Source organism: Amblyomma americanum, chromosome 1 (assembly GCF_052857255.1).
Source record: "Amblyomma americanum isolate KBUSLIRL-KWMA chromosome 1, ASM5285725v1, whole genome shotgun sequence".
Taxonomy (NCBI): domain Eukaryota; kingdom Metazoa; phylum Arthropoda; class Arachnida; order Ixodida; family Ixodidae; genus Amblyomma; species Amblyomma americanum.
In genome coordinates, this window is record NC_135497.1 from 36,616,794 (window position 1) to 36,640,391 (window position 23,598).

At 47.3% G+C, this 23,598-nt stretch overlaps 2 protein-coding genes across 3 annotated transcripts in view; both read right to left on the reverse strand.

Moving 5' to 3' along the window:
• Positions 1-5,166: 5,166 nt before the first annotated feature.
• Positions 5,167-6,612, reverse strand: LOC144112638 (uncharacterized). Its single transcript, XM_077645438.1, has one exon. It carries the CDS (start codon positions 6,466-6,468, stop codon positions 5,302-5,304), a length of 1,167 nt encoding a protein of 388 aa, XP_077501564.1. The 5' UTR covers positions 6,469-6,612; the 3' UTR covers positions 5,167-5,301.
• A 1,355-nt stretch (positions 6,613-7,967) lies between these two features.
• The window catches only part of eIF3a (eukaryotic translation initiation factor 3 subunit a), a 39,546-nt gene continuing 23,915 nt past the window's right edge, over positions 7,968-23,598 (reverse strand). The window contains exons 6-14 of one of the 2 annotated variants that reach the window (XM_077645437.1): positions 19,181-19,564; positions 13,027-13,227; positions 12,654-12,956; positions 12,442-12,579; positions 10,758-11,626; positions 10,586-10,623; positions 10,396-10,521; positions 9,833-10,279; positions 7,968-8,588 (exon numbers count right to left, since the gene is read on the reverse strand). In XM_077645437.1, coding sequence (XP_077501563.1) covers positions 8,494-8,588; positions 9,833-10,279; positions 10,396-10,521; positions 10,586-10,623; positions 10,758-11,626; positions 12,442-12,579; positions 12,654-12,956; positions 13,027-13,227; positions 19,181-19,564 — 2,601 coding nt within the window. In that variant the 3' untranslated portion in view covers positions 7,968-8,493. Of the gene's footprint in view, positions 8,589-9,832; positions 10,280-10,386; positions 10,522-10,585; positions 10,624-10,757; positions 11,627-12,441; positions 12,580-12,653; positions 12,957-13,026; positions 13,228-19,180; positions 19,565-23,598 lie in introns of both variants that reach the window. The other variant, XM_077645436.1, reaches the window with a different exon arrangement.

Genomic DNA, 23,598 nt, shown 5'->3' on the forward strand with positions numbered 1-23,598 from the left:
GGCAGTTTCAAGGCTTGCTTCACAATTTAATTTCTGGCGTATACACAAAGGCATGCCTATAAATTATTCGTGCTTTACACCAGAACCAACACTACTTAAGTTGGTAAATCATGTTCATTACCTGGGTGTCATTAATAGCAAACATATGCTAATGCTGCTAATGTTATAGACGAACAAACAGTGGTTTTATGAAGACGTTAAGTAATACGTGATACCGTTGTGTCCATCAGGTAATGAACTGTGCGGCAGTTTCAGTTTCTCTTCTCTTATTTTCAGTTTGAGTTCTCTTACTTTCAGTTTCTCTTCATCATAGTTTCAGTTTCAGTCACATACATGTTGCTTGACACCGCGTATACGTGACGCAGGAAAAGTAGAGGGGGGGGGGTCGGAGGAAACTTGGCGTCAGCATGACATCGCTCGCTGCGGTGTGTCGTTCGATCTTGCATCTACAATACAACAACGTGCCGACGAGGTAAACCTTTACTATGAGTTTCACGGGATCTTACGCCCCCTCGTACATTCCTGCAAACCCCGGATCAGCCACCAATACCATGGAACCAGTGGAAGGCACTGTTTTCTACCTACTTAGAGGCGTCTGGCGCCTGAGTTTCCTGCATCCGGGCGCAAAGCTATAGATGCTTCTGCAATCGCGCGGCGTCGGAGGTCAGCGTCGTTCCAGAACGCCTCCCGCCACGAGCGCAATTTTAAAACGAAGGAGACCTCAATTAAGTGAAGTTACGAAACGCGAAGATGCGTCGAAGGTGCCTCCGCCCGCCTTCCGTCGCGGAGACAATAAGAGGGCTCCTTCCTAAAAACTGAGAGAGAGGGGAGAGTAACAGAAAGAAAATGGGGAACGAAGGCGCGAAATCGCCCAAGTGTGCGTTATTGCAATGGGTTACTGCCCTATATGGAGCATCACGCTCTATTATCTGCAAAGCAGCAAAAAAGAAATAAATAAAATATATAAAAAATTTAAAAAGTTGAGGGGGGGAATAGGCAATATGCTTTGCTCTCATAACTGTTTTCTCTGGTCATGACCAAGAAAGACTGGCAGGGGGAGGAGAAGGGCGGCATGTGGAAGCAAGCACGCAAATTGGCATGACCTCAGGCGATGCAGTCCGGGTGCTGTGAATTTCAGTAGGGCTAGGACTATGATATCTGAAGTGTGGAGAGAGTACCAGGGTTTTCATTCATACCGGCCTGCACAGTATTAAACTGATATATAAAGTATGACTCTCGTTGCTCACGCTCACGGGCATTTTGGAAGCCGCTCTGTAGCAGCGTAACTTTTAGTTTGTGAAACTCGTGACCTTCCTGGGAAAGATGTTTCGACAGGGGGTGATGACCAAGACGACGGGCTGGTTTCGTGAGATGTGCCCGTGAGAAACCGTGGACAAACCGGAAACGGCTTTGGGGGGCTCTGGTTGGCCAATCGCGTGGGGGACTTCCGGGCGACGAGCGAAATTTTCTGTGGGTGCAGATCCGAGCGACACGGCAAGCGACACATGCATTTTGCTTCGCGCGACGGCGTCGCTCGTCGCTTGCCGCCGTCGCCTTCGCGTTCGCGCGAGTTTTCGCGTACATGGAGTCCAGGCTTTAACACAATAAACAATATCGTGGTCACAATGCAGACACAGATTAGCGAACCGGAAGCGCACCAGAAAGACGCGCTTTCACTCGACGAGCGACACGAGGAGCTGCGGCGGCGGCATCGGCTTCTCTGCTCGATGGATGGATGGATGGATGGATGGATGGATGGATGGATACGGCTGAACCCTTTACATCGGGCGGTGGCTCAAGCCACCTAGCCATGTCTTGTGAAATTTTACTCCTGTCTTGCTTTTAGCCACCAATCAGATAACCTTCGCTTGGTTACTTCTAACCTCTTAAAATCCACTTTCCCTTCACTATCCCTAAACCCCAATGCCTTGGATGGATGGATGGATGGATGGATACGGCTGAACCCTTTACATCGGGCGGTGGCTCAAGCCACCTAGCCATGTCTTGTGAAATTTTACTCCTGTCTTGCTTTTAGCCACCAATCAGCTAACCTTCGCTTGGTTACTTCTAACCTCTTAAAATCCACTTTCCCCTCACTATCCCTAAACCCCAATGCCTTGGGTAAGTCAGCCCCGCTGCCTTCCACTGTAGGGTGAAGCCCTTTACAGAAAAGTATCAAGTGTTCAGCCGTTTCCTCCTCCTCTCCGCACGCAATGCACAAAGTGTCTATCTCCTGGTACCTGACTCTATACGTCTTAGTACGCAAAACTCCAGTCCTGGCCTCAAACAGCAAAGAACTTCCCCTACAATTATCATAGATATTTTCCTTGACAATTTCCTGTTTAAAGGTCCGGTATGTTTCCAGTGCCGATTTCGTCAGCATCCCTGTTTTCCACAACGCTCTCTCTGTTCCTTTAACCTTTTTCTTAACCGATAATTGCTGATTTGCCCCCTTACTGCTGTCCAGATATTTGCTTGTCAATTTTCTAGTTCGCTTTCTCCATTTCGTGTCAACATTCTTTATATACAGGTATCTGAAAACTTTCCTAGCCCACCGCTTTTCCTCCATCCTTCTCAATCGTTCCTCAAATGCTATCTTACTGCTAGCCTCTCTGCTCTCGAAAGACGCCCATCCCATATCCCCCTGTACCCCCTGATTTGGTGTATTGCCATGTGCTCCCAAAGCTAACCTCCCTACTCCCCGTTGCCTAATTTCCAGCCTTGCTTGAACATCTGGCCTCATACACAGGACCGCATTCCCGAAGGTCAGGCTAGGGACCATCACCCCTTTCCAGATCCCTCTTACCACCTCATACCTATTGTAATTCCACAGTGCCCTATTTTTCATGACAGCTGCATTCCTACTAGCTTTATTCATTACATATTTTTCATGCTCTGTCAGATACTCAGCACTGTTATTTATCCACACCCCAAGATACTTGTACTCATTCACTACTTTTAGCACGAACTCCTGTATTCTATGCTCGCCGCCCTCTTCATTAAATATCATGACTGCAGATTTTTCCTTACTATACTTGAAGCCTAATCTATCTCCCTCTGTACTGCATATGTCTAACAACTTCTGCAGGTCTTCCTTGTTGTCAGCCATTATCACTATATCGTCCGCGTATATTAGTCCCGGTAATGTCTGTTTAATCAATTCCCCTTGCTTGAAAAAAGATAGGTTGAAGCCTAGTCCACTCCCCTCTAGCTTGGCTTCCAAACCTTGCAGGTACAACATGAACAACAAAGGGGACAGAGGACATCCTTGTCTAAGCCCCCGCTGTATCTCTACAGGCCCTGATACATTTTTTTCCCATTTTATGAGCACTCTGTTACCTCTATATATATCTTTTAAAAGATTAATTACTCCATTTTCCACATCCAATGTGCCGAGTGTGTCCCACAAATGCTCCTGAGTAACGTTGTCATAGGCTCCCCTAATATCCAGAAATGCTAGCCATAAGGGCCTATGTTCCTTTTCCGCAATTTCTATACACTGTGTCAATGAAAATAGATTGTCCTCCAACCTCCTTTGTTTCCGGAACCCATTCTGTAGTTCCCCTAACACCCCCTCGTTCTCCACCCAAGCCTGCAGTCTATCCTTTATAATTTGCATCACCACCCTGTAAACCACAGATGTCACTGTTATAGGGCGATAGTTACTTACGTCTGCTTTGTCCCCCTTTCCCTTATATATCATGTTCATTCTACTTAATCGCCATTCATCGGGGACTTTCTCATCCACTATCATTTTGTTCACTACCTGTATTAATGTTTGCTTGGATTTTGGTCCTAACTTCTTTATCAACATAATCGGGATCCCATCTGGTCCTGTTGATGTGCCACTAGGAACCTTCTTCTCTGCCCTTTCCCACTCTCCTTGCTCAAGTGAAGCTATTGCTGTAACCGGTCTATCCTCCTTCGATAAACTATGTACCACGTGCTTTGCTGAAAATTTTTCCGTCATCCTTGTTCCTATGTGTTTTATTGCTTCATCCCCTTCTAGTCGAATACCCTCATCTGTAACAATAAACCTTTGTTCTAGCCTAGTTTTATTACTCATTGCATTTAGATGTTTCCAGAATTTTTGGGCTGCTTTTCTATCCTTTTTATTTACTTTTGACATCCATTGGGCACCCTTTCTTCTAATTTTCTCATTAATCAAATAGGATGCGTCCCTTCTACACTTTATGAAGGTATCCCATTTTCTGTCTACTTCGGGTTTTGGTTCCCCCCTCTTCTTGGAATATCTGTGTTCTCTGGATGCTTCCTTGCGCTTTTCTATTGCCCTCTTGACCTCCTCATCCCACCAACTCTTGGGTTTGCGTCTTTTCCCTTTTAACTTTACTCGCACCTTAGCTAGCTCTAGCTCCAGTAATCGAGTTAATTTGGTATAAGTCCATTCTGTTTCACTATCCTCAAAAATTACTTTCTCGATTCTTTTGGCTGCTACTTCCAATTGCTTTTCTGAGTAAAAATTTCCCCCTGATTGTTCATCTTGCTTCAGTCCTACATTGCTTTTTCCTCTGAAGCTCAACTTGATACGCTTGTGGTCACTACCTAGACTTCTGGAACCATCTTCATCTATGCTCATTACCCCTAATCTGTTATACATCCTCTGTGACATTAGTGCATAATCTATCGTCGAGTGCAGACTCCCCGCCTCCCATGTTATGAGCCCTTCACACTTCTCGGTGCTGTTGCATACAACTAAATCATGCCTGTCACACATGTCCTGCAGCATGCTTCCTGTCGAATCCGTGTACCCATCCAGGTCTTCTATGTGTGCATTCATGTCACCTAATATAATTATCTCGCCCTGTCCTCCTAGCTCATCAATGTCGCTTGCAATACATTCTAACATTTTCCTGTTTTCCTCTCTGGCATTGACCCCTGTCCACAGGTATACAAAGCCAAGGAGTGTTAGCTTGCCTGCCACTGTTCCTTTTAGCCATAAATGTTCCCTGCATCCCAGTCTAACCCTTTGAAAATTCATACTTTTATGAATGAATGCCCCAATTCCACCTCCCTTTCTGCTGCCCTCTGTTCTATTGCAATATTCCCATGCGTAGTCTGGGTTACAGGGTGGTTGCTCCATGTCTCTAAGATGTGTTTCCGCTAAACCATATACCATTAATTCCTCCTGTCTTAACTGTTCTTCTATTTCCTCCCATTTCAGTCTATTCCTGCCACCTTGCATGTTAATGAAACCTATATCTGAATTAACTTGGCCCTGGCGCTTGCGTCTCTTTCTTCCCCTATGGTTCCATTGTCCGTTTGATCTTAATTCTTCCTTCTCTACACTGGTTCCATCAGAGCTCTGGGTCCCCCCAAAAAAGCTGTTGCCTGGCGACCTATCCTACTACCCACCTTCTTGCCAGTGGCACCACCGTAGTGGATGCCATCCTGTGCAAAAGGGTGGGGCCTAACCTCATACACTTCCCTGTTCACCTCCATCACCTCGTATCTTAGTCGTCGACTCAATAGCCTAATTACCCGATTAGTCTCCACGACCCTCCTTTCCGTTTCGCGAGCCTGTCTCTGGACCTCTGGGACTGTGCATATGGTCACATGCACACTCTCAGAGGCCTCTCTAAGCCTACGCATCCCCACCTCCAACTGCGTCTCAAGATTCTGGCTCCTCCCCTGCAGTACATCATTGAGACCAGCATGGATGACCACAAGGTGTTCGCCATCCATGCTGCCCACCACCACCTCCCGGGCTCTGGCCATTGCATCCACCATGCACTTTCCCGACTGAGCCTCCACCTGCACCCGCCTGTCTGCCTTCACTGCCGTCAGAACGCCTCCCTCAACCCTCGCTACATTCGAGTCCCCGACCACAAGAACTCTCCTGCGCCCCAAACGTTCGCTTCCTAATTCCATCTGTTGGCCTCCGGATCGCTCTAGCTGCCTCTCCTGCCGCTGTACGCTATTGTCGCGAGTTTCCATGCCCGCTTTAACCTTTTTCATTGCGTTCTCATTTTTCGCACTCGATGCTCGCTGCACTACAGCACTGTACGATTGACGAGCCTCGTCCCCCGCCTGACACTTCTCCGAACTGGGGTGCCCAGCCGGCCGCGACCTGAGCGCTTCAACCTGTTTTTCTAGTTGGATCCGCTTTTCCCTCTCCTCTTTAATCTCGCCCACCATTCGCTTCAACAGGGCGGCATTATTCTCCTCCTTTTTAATCAAATCGGCGACCTGGGCTTCCAGCTTAATCCGTGCCTCTCGTTCGACCTGCCAGTCCGCATTAAGTGCATTAAACCCAGCTTCCCATTCCCCTTTTAACGCATGAACGGCGTCCCCAAACCGCTTGCACATCTTACACACGAAGCTAGCCTCATCCGCCTCGGCTAAGCTCCCGAACCCAGTCTCATCTAAGTAACACCAACGGTCGCACTCCTGGCACTGTACTAACTCCCCGTCCTCGTCCTCCTTAACTTTCCTAGCTTGCCGACCCATCGTCCGGCCGGCTACGCCTTGTGAAAGCCCGCCAAAATTCCTATGCCGATAGCCCTCGACCCTGCGCAACGTAAAAACCCGCTAAAAATTATTCTCACACACCTCCGCTGGCCTCCCTACCCTTAACTCGGTTTAAAACTACCGCCCGACAGCATGTATAAAGTGTAAATACCAAAAACACTTAGCTTCGGACGTAGTCGCTGCAGCTCCCAGCGACTACGCAGGAGGGGAGAATAGGCGCCCTCAAGGCAGAGCGGCTAGTGCAGTAAACAGACGGTGGCGGATTCGCGCAACAGATAAGTATAGATGCATGTACTCGCGTGCCGCTGGCCAAAATGAGTAAACAAATAAACAGAATCAAACCCTGACAGGGCAGACTTCCCTGGAGCCTCTTCGGCAGGAATAGTCGATGCGGTATCAGCGGCGCAGTTAGCTTAACGAGAGACACGTGCAAGACGAGTTTTTTTTTTTTTTATCCCGCGCGCGTTGGAAAAACGTGGGGAATTCCGAGAAAACTTAGAGAAAATGTCTTCAACCGGACATGACGTCATCAAAATCACATGACCATGACGTTTAAGCGTGACGTCACATTTTAAAACCTAATCAGCGTTTCCAGCCTACCGACCCGCAAACGCTTGTACTTGGACAGGGTGCTACGGCTGTTTCACCATTCTAAAGGGAAGGTCCAAGGAGACTCAAGCAGCTCAAGTTTGTACACAAGACACTGCTGTCCACCTTCATGTCTCCACATTTGCCAAGCCATGCAGTGTAGCACATACCCTGAGACACTAGTAAAGAACTTTGATCTGAAATCAACTGCTCAAAATGAGCTCCACCTGCATAAACTTTGGAGCTTCCCTTTACACCACATGCATGGCTGTTGGCAATGCTCAAGCAACATGAAGCTTTGAAAAGTTCTCAAATACTGGTGTTTTGTTGGCTTAACTTAGGCCGTGTTTCAGTGGACAGCCTGTTGGATGAGTGCACACAATTCTACTTTTCAGGAGGACAAAAAGAAAAGCTTGCCTGATGAAGAGCCAGGGGCAAAAAAGCGACGCACGCGTGCTGATGAGTAGCATTCAACATTTCACTGCTCCCCATAGTTTCATTTGTCAAAACAAACATCTGGGTTAGAATTGGCGTTCCTTAATTAGTGCCTGATCGGGAGCATTCTGTGTGGACTGAAGTGCCATGCCTACTTTTGCACAAGTGTCCACTTTCTATTGAAACAAATTCTGTGTGCACAAGCACTGCGAAAGCAACCCCATCAGATAGTATTCCCAGTGGTCACCATTGGCCCCTCATAAAAGGTAGCTAATGGGAGTGCTTTGACAAAAGCTGCAGTGAAACTCCTGAAAGTGAAAAATAAAAGGGCTGCAACAGCTGCAGATGGTTGATTTGCAATTTAAATGCCCAGACATTTATTTTGTAGTAGAAATTGGAGTTAAGGTTACCAGAAGTGCACAAATGAGTTTGACCCAGAGACAAAGTACCACATGTGTGACTGCCCAGGAAATGTGCAACCTTTATTTCATGTCGGCAATCCAGCAGTGTTTTTCCCGAGCAGCATACAGCAAAGCAGTCAGAGATGTTCAACAGGTGCTCATCTCATCAGAAATTTTCTGCAAAACTTAAAATCTCCAAGTGTTCAAGGAATAGAAGGCATCACTTTTAATAGAGGCATCCCTGAACCTGCACTGATGCTACATTTATGCTGCTCTATTCATTCTATAGGAACAGGAGGACTCCAGCTCATGTGAAGGGCACAAGACATGTCCTGTTCCAGATAGTTTTTCTTACAAGCATAAACATCTGGAAGCACAACACACTAGCACACCATTGTTTCTGCACCCATTTATTCATCTTCGGATAACTGCAGATAAAAAAAAAAAAGCCTCCCCTCAAATTGCTTAAGTGCATGCTTAGTGGACAGACTGCCGTGTACTGTTGGCAACCTTACACTTCTCCACCCCTCTACCATCAAAATAATGGTGAACTTGACCAGGCTTGTGATTAACTTTATATTTAGCGCACAGTTTTCCACCCATCTTCATCAGCGTCCTCACGAGGCTTGTTTGGCCTGTCCTCTTTCTCTCTCCAGGAACCAGTAATGCGATCATCTGCACAGAAATGAAGAATAAAGTCCATCTACATGCTAACAATAGCAATACACACAGTACCCAAGTTCAAGCTTCCCTAAAAGCGCAGACACACCAAGACTTTCGTAGTGTATTTTTGCTTTCTGATGATCCGCAAAACACTGGTGAACATAAATCGCATACAGGTTTGCCTTGCTGCCATTCCGGCTTCTGGAACTGTTTTAGCATAGCATAAAAGCTTCAGGAATTAAACCAAAAAGCGGTGGTTACATTGCAGTTTTTGTAAGCTTCACGTAATCTCATGCTTGTAAAAGTGCAGCCATTGCCTGGCAACTGAAACTGCAGACAAAAAAAAAAAAAAATGGAAATTATTGAGCACTGACAAATTCCATATAGTGCCATACACATCATTCCACAGTAAAAAGCACTCCCATAAAAATATATAAGGTAGAACACCCAGGAGGAGTGCACAAAAGTTTATTTCATGAAATGTACATTGCTAGGTACATGCACGATCATCCAACCCAAATGCACAACCACTAAACAGTGTGCACCTTAAATTAGACTTCACAGAATAAAATTACACTTGTAAGCCAAGCAATGGCCCATGCAAGACTCATCATTGCCAAAAATAAGACAGTCCTATGTTACCCGCTATAACAAGCCTGGACTCGGTACAGTGCCCTGTATAATGGCCCATGCAAGACTCATCATTGCCAAAAATAAGACAGTCCTATGTTACCCACTATAACAAGCCTGGACTCGGTACAGTGCCCTGTATAAGTCCAGGCTTTTAGCCGTTGACATGCCATTCCATCATTTCCATGAGAAGAAATATTTATCGGCTTAAACAGGAGTGGTCTATTTCCAGCACAAATTACTCGTGGGTAACATGCAAAATTTCTTACAAAGTCATAATTGATGAAAACAGCAACATCGAAATGCCACGACTTCAGTAAACACCCGATGAATCTTGGAAATAATTTGTATTTCGACAGTGCACATTATGCTTGAAATTACGAAAAAGTTGCTACTAGTTGCAAAATATGTCTGCACTAGAATGGCAGACAGGTACTACCTCGCACACCATTTCGTGAAATATTGTTTACTGTGTTCGCTTTATGGAGTAAAGAGCCAGCTTATTTGCGAGATGAAGGAAGTGAAATTCACCTGAAACAAAAAAAAATCACTTGTGCACATAGCGTACCGAAGGGTTAAACTTTGCAGTCATGCACTAAGGTCCTTGCCCCACTGTGAGCACTCACCTTTTCGTGGCGACGGACGCTTGTCATCAGACTGCCAGGCAGGCCCACCACCTCTGGATTCCTTGAGCCCAGATCGCCAGTTGTCAGCCTCCCCTGCCCGGCTTGGGCGATCATCCCCAAAATCTCTGCCACGGCCCATGTCCCTACGACGCCGTGAGTCATCCCCAAAGTCTCTGCCAAAGTCTTGACGGCCCCGATCTTCTCTATCAGAGTCACGAGGAGCAGGAGGACGACGCTCATCTCTATCGAAGTCCCTAGGAGGAGGACGACGGTCATCACCATATTCTCGACGACCCCGATCATCATAGTCTCTAAGTCGACGGTCCGAGTCACGAATCCGATTGTCTCCAGAACGCCATAAGCCTCCACCAGAACGCCCAGAACTGGGTCTATCCACATCAGGTTCAGCCTTACGCCAGCTGATATCTGATGGCCTTGATCGGGGCTCTGCAATAGTCAAGAGATTTAAGACATGCTCTGCAATGTCTACAAATAATGATTGCAGGATTTCACACTTCTAAGCGTGAGCAATATAAAACAAGGAATGTACTTGCCCCCCTCACCGTCATCATCTTTTCTGCGGCGCCAGCTGTCCTCATTATCACGATCTCGATCTCTCCTTCCATAAGATTGCTCTTTCTCTATCCCGTCTGACCTACGCTCGCTCTCGCGGTTGTCACGAACACGACCTGCAACAAAAGTGTTCACCAGTCAGTTCATTTCTCATTATGCAAGAATGATGGCGCTACTTACTTCTCCATGGCTCATTTTTGCGATCTGGATCCTCCTCTCTGAAAGGAAGATAAAGGCTATCACTAGCAAAGGCGTTAAACATGCTCTTCAAACTGGTTACATTGTACCCATTAACCAACAATTAGTCAAAAAGTACTAGAGTAAAGACAACACTAATGAAAATTACTCTTACCGTTTACGCCAGCTACTCTCCTCGGAGCGGACTGGTGGCTGGCGAGCTTCAACGCGTTGGCGCTCTTCTTCTTCCATGCGCCGCTGCTTCTCTTCAATTTCTCGCTCACGTGCCAACTTAATGGCCTCCATTTCACGCAGCTTGGCCAGTCGCTCCGCCTCAATGCGCTTCTGCTCCTCCAGGGCAGCCCGTCGGCGGGTTTCCTCACGCTCGCGCAAAAACTTCTCGCGCCTTTCCTCCTTTCGCTCAGCCTTGCGTGCTGCCAACCTCTTGCGGCGCTCCTCTTCAAGCCGTTGCTCGAACTGCTGGCGCTTCTCTTTGTAAACAGAGTAGCGGTCCTGCGTCAGCTTGCTCAGGAACTCCTCCTTGTCATCACGCATGCGCAACAGCCGTGTCTTGTGCTGCAATGCCACTTCACGCTCTTGCACCAGCAACCGAATCCGCTCCTCCTCTTTCTGCTCCCAGAACTTTTGGTCTTCCAGCTTAAAGCGCTCATAAGCCTCTTGAAGCAGTGGGATTTCCTCGATGCGCTTGGCGCGTTCCATGTAGTCCACCTTGCGTTCCTGCTTCTTGAGCTTAGTCTGCATTTCTTTGCGCTCACGATCCAGCTGCTCCACCTGCCGGTTCAAGATTTCTTCGGGGTCAAGGCGCTCCAGCTCCTCCTCCTCCAAGCCTTCAAAAATGCGTGCCCCAATATCAGTCTTGCGCAGCAGCTCTATCTTTTCCAGCACTACTTTCTTCTTCATCTCGTCCTGTTCACGCTGGCTACGCTGCTTGGCACGTTCCTCTGCCTCGCGCACAATGCGTTCTTCTTCAGCCTCACGCATTTTCTGTTGCCTCTCCTCCATTTGCTTGCGTTCCTCCTCTTCCTGCAAAAAGCACCAGCATTCTTAAGCAGAACAGTCATCATCCTGCACTGGATAGCAAGCAATAGAGATGGATAGGCTTGAGAGCCTGACAAGGCCTTTCACCAGCTGCAGCCTACAGCAATACATTTCCTGGGATTTAAACATAACGTGGTTGCACTTTACAGATACACTTAACAGGCTGAAAAGGTTGCAGTCAGCAGCAACTTTTTGGTTTTGAACAGCGCGTGCACACACACACAAACTTTCACAAAGTACACAAAACAGAACCGTTCTACTTGTTCCATTCTGAACCGCATGACAACTGCGTATAAAATTGTTCACGACTACATGTAGGTTGTTTATGGTTCTATAAGGAAAGTTGAGTTTCAACACTTTATGCTGATGGCTGAAATCAATATCGCATTCAAGTAGGTTAAGCAGTTCAGCTAAAAAAATTCAGGGGGGCACTTTGCTGACTTAACGTGCGGCGAGGCGAAAGCCTTTAGCTTTGTTGCTGCTTGTGTCACTGATGTGTGGTTAAGATGTTAATTAAGTACACAATTGCTTGTGAATTTTAAATGCTGGAGACACTGGAAGGCGTCCGTCTGATTTGACGCCATTCTGCACTCTCCAGCGTCCTAGACAAGGAGAACTACATATGCGTTGGCAGGAAGTAGCGTAGCTGTTAGGACTGCGGAACGAAAGGATGGTGGCTCGAATCCCATCATGCACGAATTTTTTTCTTATCGAGATGAAGTGCGTAACGGACGGACGCGAGCACGAGCCTTTAAAGCCTTTCGCCTTAATAAATAGCCTAATGAAGATTAAGCACCCACACGCTGGAAGGTTAGGTTCTCCAGCATCTCCTTGCGAGCTTCAATAATCTGTTGCCGTTCCAGAATTTTCTTGTGCTCCTTTTTGCAAACCAAGCGGTAGGCTTCAATGATGTGCATTTTGAGGTCTTTTGTAGAGTCCTGCATTTGAGGAAAAAAGAAAAGTGCAATGGCATTAATGTCAAGACAGCTGTGAACAAACACATGAGACTTGCCTTGATCTCCTCTGGCCTGATCATATGAACAGATCGCTGCAAAACAGAGTACAGCTTGACAAGCTGACAGCGGATCTGTTCACTAGGCATCCCCTGCAAATGTGGCCCTTCCACCACTTCCTCTTGCTGAGAGACACTAAGCTCGGAACCAAAGTGCAGGCATCGACGCTTGTGGTCAATGCGGACTTGCAAGTCATTCCTTCGCACGGCATCCACCACCATGTTCTCCAAGTAAAAGGCACTGGCGAAAGGGGCCAGCTCAAGCAGGCGCTTGATTTCTATGGTTTGGTACACCTGTGACACCTGCAGCCAGAGACGTACATTGGAACAACAAGCAAGTCACCGTCAAATATTAAGCTGCTGGTGCACGCACCTCTTTCAGTAGACGCATAACAGTGATGTCTTGCAGTGCAGACACGTACATTCGCAGTTCAGAGCACTCCTCCCACTTGTTGATGAAGTCAAAGCACTGCGTAACGCGCCCACACAGCTTGAGGGGCTGGAAGTCCACTTCAAGCCAACGGTACAGGTCTTGTAGTTGAGGAGGTGCAAGGCCTACCACACCAAGGCGTACCTATCAACAGAACCACAAGACGCCTTGAGCCCCACAAATTTTCTGCACTGAAATGAAGGCAATGCTGTGCATATCCAAAAATTCACAGTTGAAGCCTACAGAATGTGCAAAAATGAACAGAGTCCCACTCTGAATGGTCAACACACAATGAGAGAGGTGGTGCACTGTCACACTTGCCAACTTCCACAGTTAGTGCAGCAGTGCATTCAGTATCGAAAGTACTTCAGCCCTGTGTAGTGATTTCCCTCATTTCTTTTCACAGGAAGCAGAAGGCACAACCTGATCACCTATGGTGGCCTCCAATATCAAGCGTGCAAGGACTACACTGAAGGAAGATTGTGATGGTGTGGAACAAATGAAAGTACAGTTGGGGGGGGGGGTTCCACGAGATCGAACAAGCTTGCCCGGTTGACATTTTTAATTAGGACAAAAAAATTATATAATGCTGCAAGCACACCCGGAAAAACATATCCGAGCTTATTTAAATAAAGAAAAGAATCTCAAAGCCAACTTGGTGCATGGGACAGTTTTCTGGATTTTGAGAACCTTGAAACTTTCAACCTCTATAAAATAGAATACTACATATAGTGGGTCAGGTATTTTTCTGTTGACGCTACGTATACACTTGAATGAGATGTGTATACGTTTCTCTCCAAGGATGTTTGCCTTGGATGTTAGCCTCGGGGGAAGGGGGGGGGGGGAGGGACCAAAAATGGCACATTTTGAGAACTGTTCACAATATAGCTTTTAATGTCTCCGCATTGCTACCCCGTCGTCTTTCAAGGATGCATCTACATATATGTCCTCCTCGTAGATGGCGCCATATCAATGGCTGCTGTACTGTTCTTGTACCTGACGGGTGCATAAAGGAACGGGAACTTCTTGCTATATACGGCGCTCCTCTAAAGGTGGAAAACGTTCTGGCCGGTAATCCACTGCTACAAACTGACATGTTGCGGAAAGTGCGAATACTCTGGTTCACACGAGTCGTGCATGAGCTCCAGAAACCACTCTTGACGCACCAAATTGCACAGCAGACTACTTCTATAATCAGAGCCCTCTCAATGCGTCTGCCTCCAAGGATCCCTGGACACACAGTGATGACAGGAAACAGTCGCTCACAACGCGGCTCGGGAGAGTATCTCGTTCCTTCACTGGCATACTCCGCTGTTGACGACGACCCTGCTGGTATGTCCAACAGCCTGGCTGTCCTAACATGCACACTAGAGCGTACCAACGTGCTCGACTTAACAGCCGTTACACCACCTGGTTACCTTGCTGCCACAACTGCTCTCACACGACATGAGCAGATCTTCATTAACAAGCGGCATTAGAGTGTCCACTGTGACAATGCTATCAGGATAGCTGTTACGACTATAGAGATGTGCTGCATCTAAGCGTGAAACGGCCAAGCGGTCAGTGAATGTAGAATAACTTCAATCTTGGCCCTGTTAAAATTAATAATAATCACTTCGATTTGAAGCTTAAGTAGGTTTTATTAAAATGATGAGACCTCACATGGGACTACCGTAAAAACCGGACTATAGGTCGGACCGGAATATAGGTCGACCCCCTAACTAACCAATTCTAAACATGAAAAAGATCTTTTTCAATGGGAAAATTACCGAAAGACATCCTTACTTTGAAACAAATGCGACTCGAGAGGTTGCACAATGGTGACAGTATTTAATTTCATTTAAATGCTGCTTGTATGTACACCCGGCAAATTTTTTAACAATATCGCGCACCAATCGGCCCGCGTGTTTGTTTCTGGCACAGGCAAGTACGGCGCCGTAGAGCAAAGCCTTCCTCTTCATGAATCGCCGCAACCAGGATGGCGAGCCTTTGAATTGCGCCCTCGTGAGTCTAGAGGCACGCGCGATCTCTGCCGCTTTCACGCGGATGCATTCGGCAGTCACAGGCAGCGATCTTGCTCGCAGCGCAACGTTTCCTTCCTATTCTCGATACACTACGGTCTGCCCACGAAATGATGTTTTCTTCTGGTTGCTGCAAGTTGTAATACGCAGCTTCTGCCTCCGCCAGTACTGAATGCTCATTTCGGATACTCCAAATTCACGCTGTGCCGCCAGGTTCCCGTGAGCTTCCTCGTACTCAATCGTGTTTTTCTTGAAGGCGACGGTAAATTGCCGTTAGCTTCCGCTTTGCAACTACTGAAACGCAAAATGGCGGCACTGCTGCTGATGGCGATGGTGATGGAGGCTGCTGACTTCAGCCACCCATTGTTGCAAGACTTCCGTATTTTTTCCGCCAATGACCGGTATATAAGACGGGGGTCGACTTTTCACCATGGTTTTTTGAAAAAAAGTTCGACCTATATTCCGGTTTTTACGGTAAATTCAGAAGGTGATGTGTTTGCATTGCAGCAATAGTAAACCTACTGCGTAAAGGTCCTGGACATAAGGTCTCTGACAATGCTCCTACTTTAAGTGTTCTTGAGGTTGTATATTTCTAAAACCAGTTCAGCTGTAAAAGATCGAATCTCAGCAGCCTTTCTAAACAGACGGGACTAGTTTGAAGTGGTAAATTTGACCAGTCCTATACGCAGTTATTGCCTCTGCATATGTAGCACGGACTGAATGGGAAAGTCCACAAGCAGTGAGTGTTTGAACCGCAGTGATACCTCCCAGGCGCGTGGTGAGGTTCTCAGAGGACTGTTGGTTATCACGCTGCTTTCTGATGGTGTCAAAAGCCATTATGGTCGCAAAGGCTTTTGACACTCCCAGAAAGCAGCGTGATAACCAAGACGAACTTTCCCTTTTGACTGAAGCACACTACCGGCCTGAGAACTTTACAATGGGCCGGGAGGTAGCACTGCTGTACGAATTCTTGCTACTTTATGGACATTTGAGTTCGGTCTGCGTCGCAAGTGCACATGCAGTATATTTCATTAAACTAGTCAATTTTACATCAAATATGTGCCCTGTCTGATTAGAAGGGCGACTGAGGTCTGATGCTTTACGGCTGAACATGCTTTGGAAAGATGTAAATTTTCTTCTTGAAGTTATGAGGTTTAAGTGTCGTCACAGACCAGGACCTTTGCTTTGGAGGTTTATTTTTTGTCTGTTGCTGCAATGCAAACAAATCACCATCTACATTCAGACCCAAGTGAGGTGACAAATTCTTGCAAAGCCTCTGATCATTAATTTAAAACTTAGAGATTTTATTTTAAACTTTTTATTTACGTAATATTCTATCGACACTCAGGCAGTGGGAGGCTCAGCCCTCAGTGGACCAACACCCCCTAAAGTAGGCAGGCCCCTGTCACTTCCCCTTTCTTCCCGCATCGCCAACTCTCTTTCTCTTCTCTCCTCTTTCGCTCTCCTGCTGCGTCGCCGCCGCGTGCGTTAGGATCCGTGCTGCAGGCAGTGTGATAGCGTGTTATTCGGAGTGCTTCGTTAGGCATGCCTCGCGTGTGCTTATGTGGCCTGCAGTGATAAATGGCTCCGTCAGTCTCCGGGCGAAAGTGTCCCGACTTTGGAGCAGAAAGTTTAGCTGATAAAAAAAGCGGAAAAAGGCGGCCGGAAGAAAACTGACATTGCGAAGGAATTCGGCACACCGCCGTCTACTTTATCAACTGTATTGAAAAACAAGGAAGCTGTGCTGGATGGCTTTGAAAAGAGCTTCTCGGCGAAAAGAAAGAGGAATCGCGATTCGAAATATCCGGAAGTGGAAGGTGCACTTCTAGAGTTGCTGAAGAACGCCAGGAGTGCAAATCTCCCCGTACATGGACCTGCTCTTACGGCAAAAGCCGAAGCTCTCGCCCTCCAAATGGGCCATAATGATTTTAAGTGTAGCAATGGCTGGCTTGAACAATTCAAGAAACGACACGGCGTGACCTCAAAGTCGATCGTCGGGCGAACACACAGCCGTGAACCGTGCCACTGTAGACATATGGCGCCAACATCGGCTCCAAGCTCTAGTTGAAAAGCATGCAGACAGAGACGTCTACAACCTAGAGAGGCAGCATTTTTCTACAAGATGCTACCGAATCGCATGTTCACTACCCCTGGCACATCCTCATTCGGAGGAAAACAGAGCAAGGAGCATGTCATGGTGCTGTTTGGTGCCAATGCAACGGGCGAGGACAAGCTTCTCTTGTTGATACTGGGGAAGGCAGAGAAGCCGCGGTGCTTCCGAAATGCAGCAATCCCAAGGAATGCATCTACAGAAGCAACAAGCGAGCGTGGATGACTGCAGCTATTTTCGAAGACTACGTGAGTCTTCTGGATCGACGCTTCCGTGCAAAGAATCGGCAAGTGCCTTTTGTAATTGACAATTGTCCAAGCCACGGGAAGATCGACAACCTGACGGCAATCATTGGAATTTTTGCCTGCAAACACTACCGCGGTACTGCAGCCGATGGATCAGGGCATCATTGGGACTACCCGGAAGGTGTACCGCAAGGCTCTTTTGCAGCGGATGCTTACAGCATATGACACCAGCAAGACGTATAACATTGGTTTGCTTGGTGCGATCCATTTCCTAAACTTTTCTTGGAAAGAACTAGCACCTTCGAAGGTCGCCAACTGCTTTGTGCACGTCCGCTTTTCCCGCGCAGTCGTCAGCGGCCCTGATGATGACTGGACTTGCAGCGATCTCTATACGGCTGTTTATAAAATTTCTGGCCAAGAGGTAGAAGGAGACTTCGAGACATTCGCGTTAGCTGAAGCTGCTGCTCCCGTGGCTGCCCCAGCGACGGATGCGGATATAATTGACACTGTTGGTGGTTCCGACGAGGACGAAGAGCCACGTGAAGTGCCAACTATGCTGCAGATGCGTGAGTGCCTACGCCTCCTGCGAAACAAGGTTGAATGCACGGGCGGTGACCACGGCCTCTTGCAATGCTTGGGCAAATTAGAGCAGGGGTTGCTCGCGACCGGTATGAATTTGAAACAGGCAAGACTCACTGCCTTCTTTTCCCCTTACTAAAGTTTTGCTTCATTGAATACATCGCATTTTGACTTCCTTGCAGTTGTGGCAAAATTAAATCTCGACCGTTCTAGTTTTTTTCGAGCTAGTCACTTATATCGAATTATCGCTTATAACGAATTTTTTCGCCGTCCCGCTGACTTCATTATAACGAGATATTACTGTGTCAGGAATTTTTTTCTTGGCATGACTATAATTTAGTTTGTAATAAACAGGACTGTGCAGAAAAGATGAATCCTTCAGCTAGCTAGGCTGATGTAGTCAAGCAGTGTTATTGCGGAAATAAACCCTGTTAGAGGAGTTTAATTCGGGTAGGTTAAGCCTGAAGTGATCACCTTCAAATCACATTAGACTGTACTTTGTAGCTCTGCTTTGCACTAGCAGGACTGCTTCTGTCATTGCGAAAACACCACTTCGTGCAACTAGCCTGTCGCACACGCAGCTGGCCAGCGGCTGCTCCGGTGGTGCCCCAACATTTCCTGGCTTTTCGTCGCCAGAGGAGAAGTGCAGTGCTATCCAAACTTGGGCTTGCGTTTCCTACTTCCATACTTTCAGCGCACGCAAACTACGTGCTCATCGCGTGCTATTTGCCTATTGGATGGTAAAGCCTCCTCGTGTGCGACACGAATAAGCTCGAGTGCTACTGCGTTACACACTGGAAGAAGCCGCGGAGAAACCTTATGGAGCAGTTTTGTTTCCGACAATCCAGATAGCATGCATAAATAAAAGTTTGGCAGAACTGTGAAAAATTTCACTTTCATGCAAACAGATTAAGGCAGTGGTAATTCGCCATTCGGGATGTTTTCCACTCCCTCGAAGTCCGAATAAATGAGGCTTTGCTGTAGCTATGAGAGAAATTTAGAGATGCCCCATCAAAACAAGCACAATTTCAATGTCTCACGAAGCTCAAAACAGCCGCTTAAAAGAGGCTTTTGTAGTAAATATTCTCAATAGGATACGTTATCTACATACGGTGCCACAGCAAAATTAGAGTACAACTTACCAGCTCCTTGACAAGACTAGCCCTTGTCGGTGGGTTGTTGAGGCCCAGCAGAGTGGCGAGCAAGCGCTGATTTTTCTCTCCAACATTCTCCTCTGTCTCCACAAGCCGGTCAATCTCGGGCCGATTGGGTGGCATAGGCACAGCCAGCGTGGCCAGAACAACACGTGAGGCCATACGCTGGATCTCCTCTTGCGTGATGTTCTTCTTCAGGTCCTTCGCCAAGTGGAAGTAGCGAAATAGTGCAGACGCATGGAACAAGTGATTGCCTGCTTTCCAGAAAACCAGTGCCAACTTCTGGTAGTAATTGGCCATCAGCTGTGGCTTCGGCGACTTTTTGGACAGTGTCATCAAGCCATGAATGTCCTCTGTTGCCTTGTATGCCTCCTGCAATGAGGTGCATACATGGGCTAAAGCACAACATGCCACAGCACATGACGGGACTATAAAACGCAAGATGAGAAAAGACATGCACCCACTGCCCCTCTTCACACCTGGTCCTGGTGCCCTAACCACTCATGCTAAGAGCAGCTTGTTATAGATAAGAACACCTTTCTCTTATTGTGTCAGGCTACCATACTTCTAAAACAAACATGTTTACGGCACGTTATTTCCTGCTCAGTGAACTTGAATTTTCGTAGCACTCAACAATTGCCAGAAGTGGGGGATGGAGTTTTAGCATTGTGCCACAAAGCGAACTGCATTGATATCCTTTGGGAACATTATGGTTTATGGGGTTTAACATTGGCTGGAATCCTTGTCACAAGCTAACTTCCAACTTAAGGGGGGACACGGGTCTTTGGGACCAAAAAATGACCAAAAAGTCGAATTTTCGAAAATGGCATTTTCGGAATCTACAACTATTAATCTCCAGTTTCACAAATTTTTGTCTCCCAGAAATCAATATTTTTGGCGTATTACGAAATGTAAATCACCGCGTCACCCGATTTTGTGCATGAGCAGACGATAAAAACGGTGCATTTTCTACTCCGCGGAACGCTCGTCTCAGCGCGCCGATCGCAGCCATCTTGGTCTCGTTTGAAAGAAGACTCTCTACGCTTCAATTTCCCGCCGCTTGTGCTTGCATGCCCTGAATGGCTGCGGAGAAAAAGAAGCACAAAAAACAAAAAAAGCGCGAGGTCCGATTCGCTGATATGAGCACGTGACTGAAACGAGCCCTCCCATTGGCGGATTCTCGCATGCTTCGTCTGCTAGGCTTGCTGCTGGTCGCTGGCAGACGCGTCCCCGGCGCCATTTTGTTGAAAGAAGCGAGACCGACGCACAACGATGTCGCCGATTAAATTCCACTCGCGGCACAAGTTCGGTCAGAGGAAAAGAAATAAGCGAGTCAACAACCTTCCTTCACGTCCTGCATCATCGGAAAGCACCGATAATGCGCAAGAGCCAGCGGCCGGTGAAGCGGCGTCAGCGGACGTCGAAGTAAGCCTAACGAGCTCGGCGACAGCTACGCACAGCGGCCGCATACGCTGCGACACCAGGATGCTACAGCTTTCGGAATTGCTCGAAATCGAAGCGAACGCTAAAGAAAAGGTACAAGCTCTTGATTCGACTTCAGCAACGCAGAGGAAACAGGATTTCATCGGCAACTGCGACGATCGCCCGCTTCGAGACGACAACGGCAGTGTACACGATACTGCGTTCACTGTTGTGAATCTGGAATCTTTCACCGAACTGCTGAGTGCCGTCAAGTGCAAGGTGTGTGGCGGAAACGTGGACGTTTCTAAAGGTGATCGTGAATACGGTTTAGCCGTGAGGCTCGCTCTCTTGTGCGTGAACTGCAGCGAGATTTCATCTGCGTGGAGTTCGCCGCGCGCTCAAGGGAGCCAAAAAATAAGTCCATTTACTGTTAATATTCTTGCTGCACGGGCAATGCAAAGTATGGGAAATCGGCAAACCGCACTGAACGATGTCTTTGCAGTAATGAATATCTCCCATAGAGGGCTTCACAGTAAAACCTGGCAAGGTTACATGAAAAACAAGCTGACGCCCGCGACAACACGCGCAGCCGAAAAAGTGATGATGGACAGCGCCCATTCCGTTCGCGAGCTCTACACAGAGTTGCACTTGGACAACCCTGGAAATATCGCTGTCTCGTTCGACGGTTCGTGGATGACCCGGGGTCATTCATCGCACATCGGTGTGGCCGCAGCGATTGAGCTGTTCACTGGACTTGTACTAGACTATGTTGTGTTCAGCAACTTCTGTGCAGGGTGCAAGCGCGGGCCTACGGAAAGTGACCCATCGTATGAGGCATCGAAGAGCAGCCACAGGTGTCAGAAAAACACGGAAAAAAAATCTGGCGAGATGGAAGTGCAGGCTGCACTTGTCATGTTTCAAAGGTCATTAGAGAAACATGGCCTTCGATACACGACAGTTTTGTGTGATGGAGATAGCCGCACATTTCTGGCACTGCAGGAGGCTGATGTGTATGGTTTTATAAAAGTGCAGAAAGAGGACTGCACAAACCATGTGCAAAAGCGCATGGGCACGGCCCTGCGCAATGTGATTGCTAAGCACAAAGGCGAGGGAACAGAGAGCCTCAGTGGCAAAGGCAAGCTCACGGGCGACCTTGTGAACAAGTTGACTGCATACTACAGCTGGGCTCTGAAGTCTCACACCGGAGATGTCGAAGCAATGCAGCAGGCAGTGATGGCCACGTATCACCACGTTACATCAAATGATAATGTGTCAAATCACAGCCTGTGCCCAATGGGCCCAAGCTCATGGTGCCGCCAAAATGCTGCCGCAGCAAAGGGAGAGCCCACTCCGAAGCACAGATATAGCTTGCCATTGCATGTGTGCAAGGCACTATTGCCAATATATCAGTGCTTGGCAGACCGAAAGCTGCTGGAGCGTTGCCAGCGAGGAAAAACTCAAAACAGCAACGAGAGTTTGCACTCGCTAATATGGTCACTGGCACCAAAGGAGCGCCATGCATCATTACTTGCGGTTCAAGCCGCTGTTGCAGAGGCTGTTGTCCGTTTCAATGCAGGCAGTCTTCAAGCGTCTTCCCAAATACTCAGCGAGCTGGACATTAACCTTGGCCTAAGTAACAGGAAGAGGATGGCTGAGAAGGATAGGCGACGAACAACCGAGTCTATGCGCAAACGGGCCTCTTCTGCAAGTGTGCAACGGGCACTGCAAAAGCGGCACTCTACCCACAAGCAGCAGTCAGACTACATGCCTGGTGCTTATTAGCCCCCAGGAAATATAAATATGCAGATATCATCATGAATATTCAATAAATTGTGGCCCATTTGGGTTTTTCTCATTTTCCTCAATTTGCAAAATCTTGCCACCTGGCTGTTTTGGGACAATGATATCTCTGCATCTAGAGCAGATAGAGATGTAATTTTTTTTGCTAAAGGAAGCTTAAGGTGCAGGGGTTGCAATGTTCAAGACAGAATTCCCCTATCAGGCTTCAAAAATTAATGATTTTGCAAACTTTTGAATGCTTGACAAGCACATTTTGAACGTTGATGTTCAAAGTTTCATTAAATTACACACATGGATAAAATGGAAAAACTGCCTTGAACATTGCATTCTCTATTCATTAGGCTATGTAGCCATGTTTAAAAAATTAATTTTTGCCGAGCCATTTTCATTGTAGTGAGGTTCTAATTAATGACTAATTAATGTGATGTAACTTGGGTAATAACTAGCTTAGAAAAAAAAGAAAGGCATATTTGAAATCAGCACAAAAAACTGGGCAATATAGTTAAATTTCATTATTATTGGCATAGAAATAATGAAAATAGCTTTAAGACCAGTGTCCCCCTTTAAGGGGGGACGCGGGCTTCGAAAGCCAAAAAATCGCGAAAAAATCGAATTTTGGCAAACCACGTGTTTGGGTAGAACGTGTTATAAACTATCTTTCCTGTAATTATCAGCACGTAATTCATTGTAAAACTGCTTCAAATTAAATATATAACACGCCGCGGCAGCTCCTGAGCAGCGAGCGAGAGCTGAAAGCATCTGTATTTCGCGCGAGCGCCGCCACCTTGGCCTTGTTTTGTTTGTGAATTCTTGCGCTTTTTTCCCCCGGCATTGCCGGCAGCGGCGGTGGCATGGTATGGGCGTGGCTTGCCTGTGAATGAAAGGCTAGCGAGAGCTTTCGAATTTCCCGTGGCTTGAATGCACAGCTGCGATTGGACGAAGCTTGCTCGCGGCAGATTGCGTGCCTGCTATTGGCTGCTGCGCGTGTGGTCACGTGGTCACCTCCGGCTGCCGGAAGGCTTGTCGTCTGCATCGGCTCCTTCGTTGCGGGTGTCTTTGTGTTCCTCTTCTGCCTTTCGCCATTTTTGCGATCGTTCACCGTTCTTTGTCGTGGAGTCCTAGCTTTTACAATCCGGCGCTACGTATTCTGCTTGAACAGTCGCAGGCTGCCGGACACGGGACCA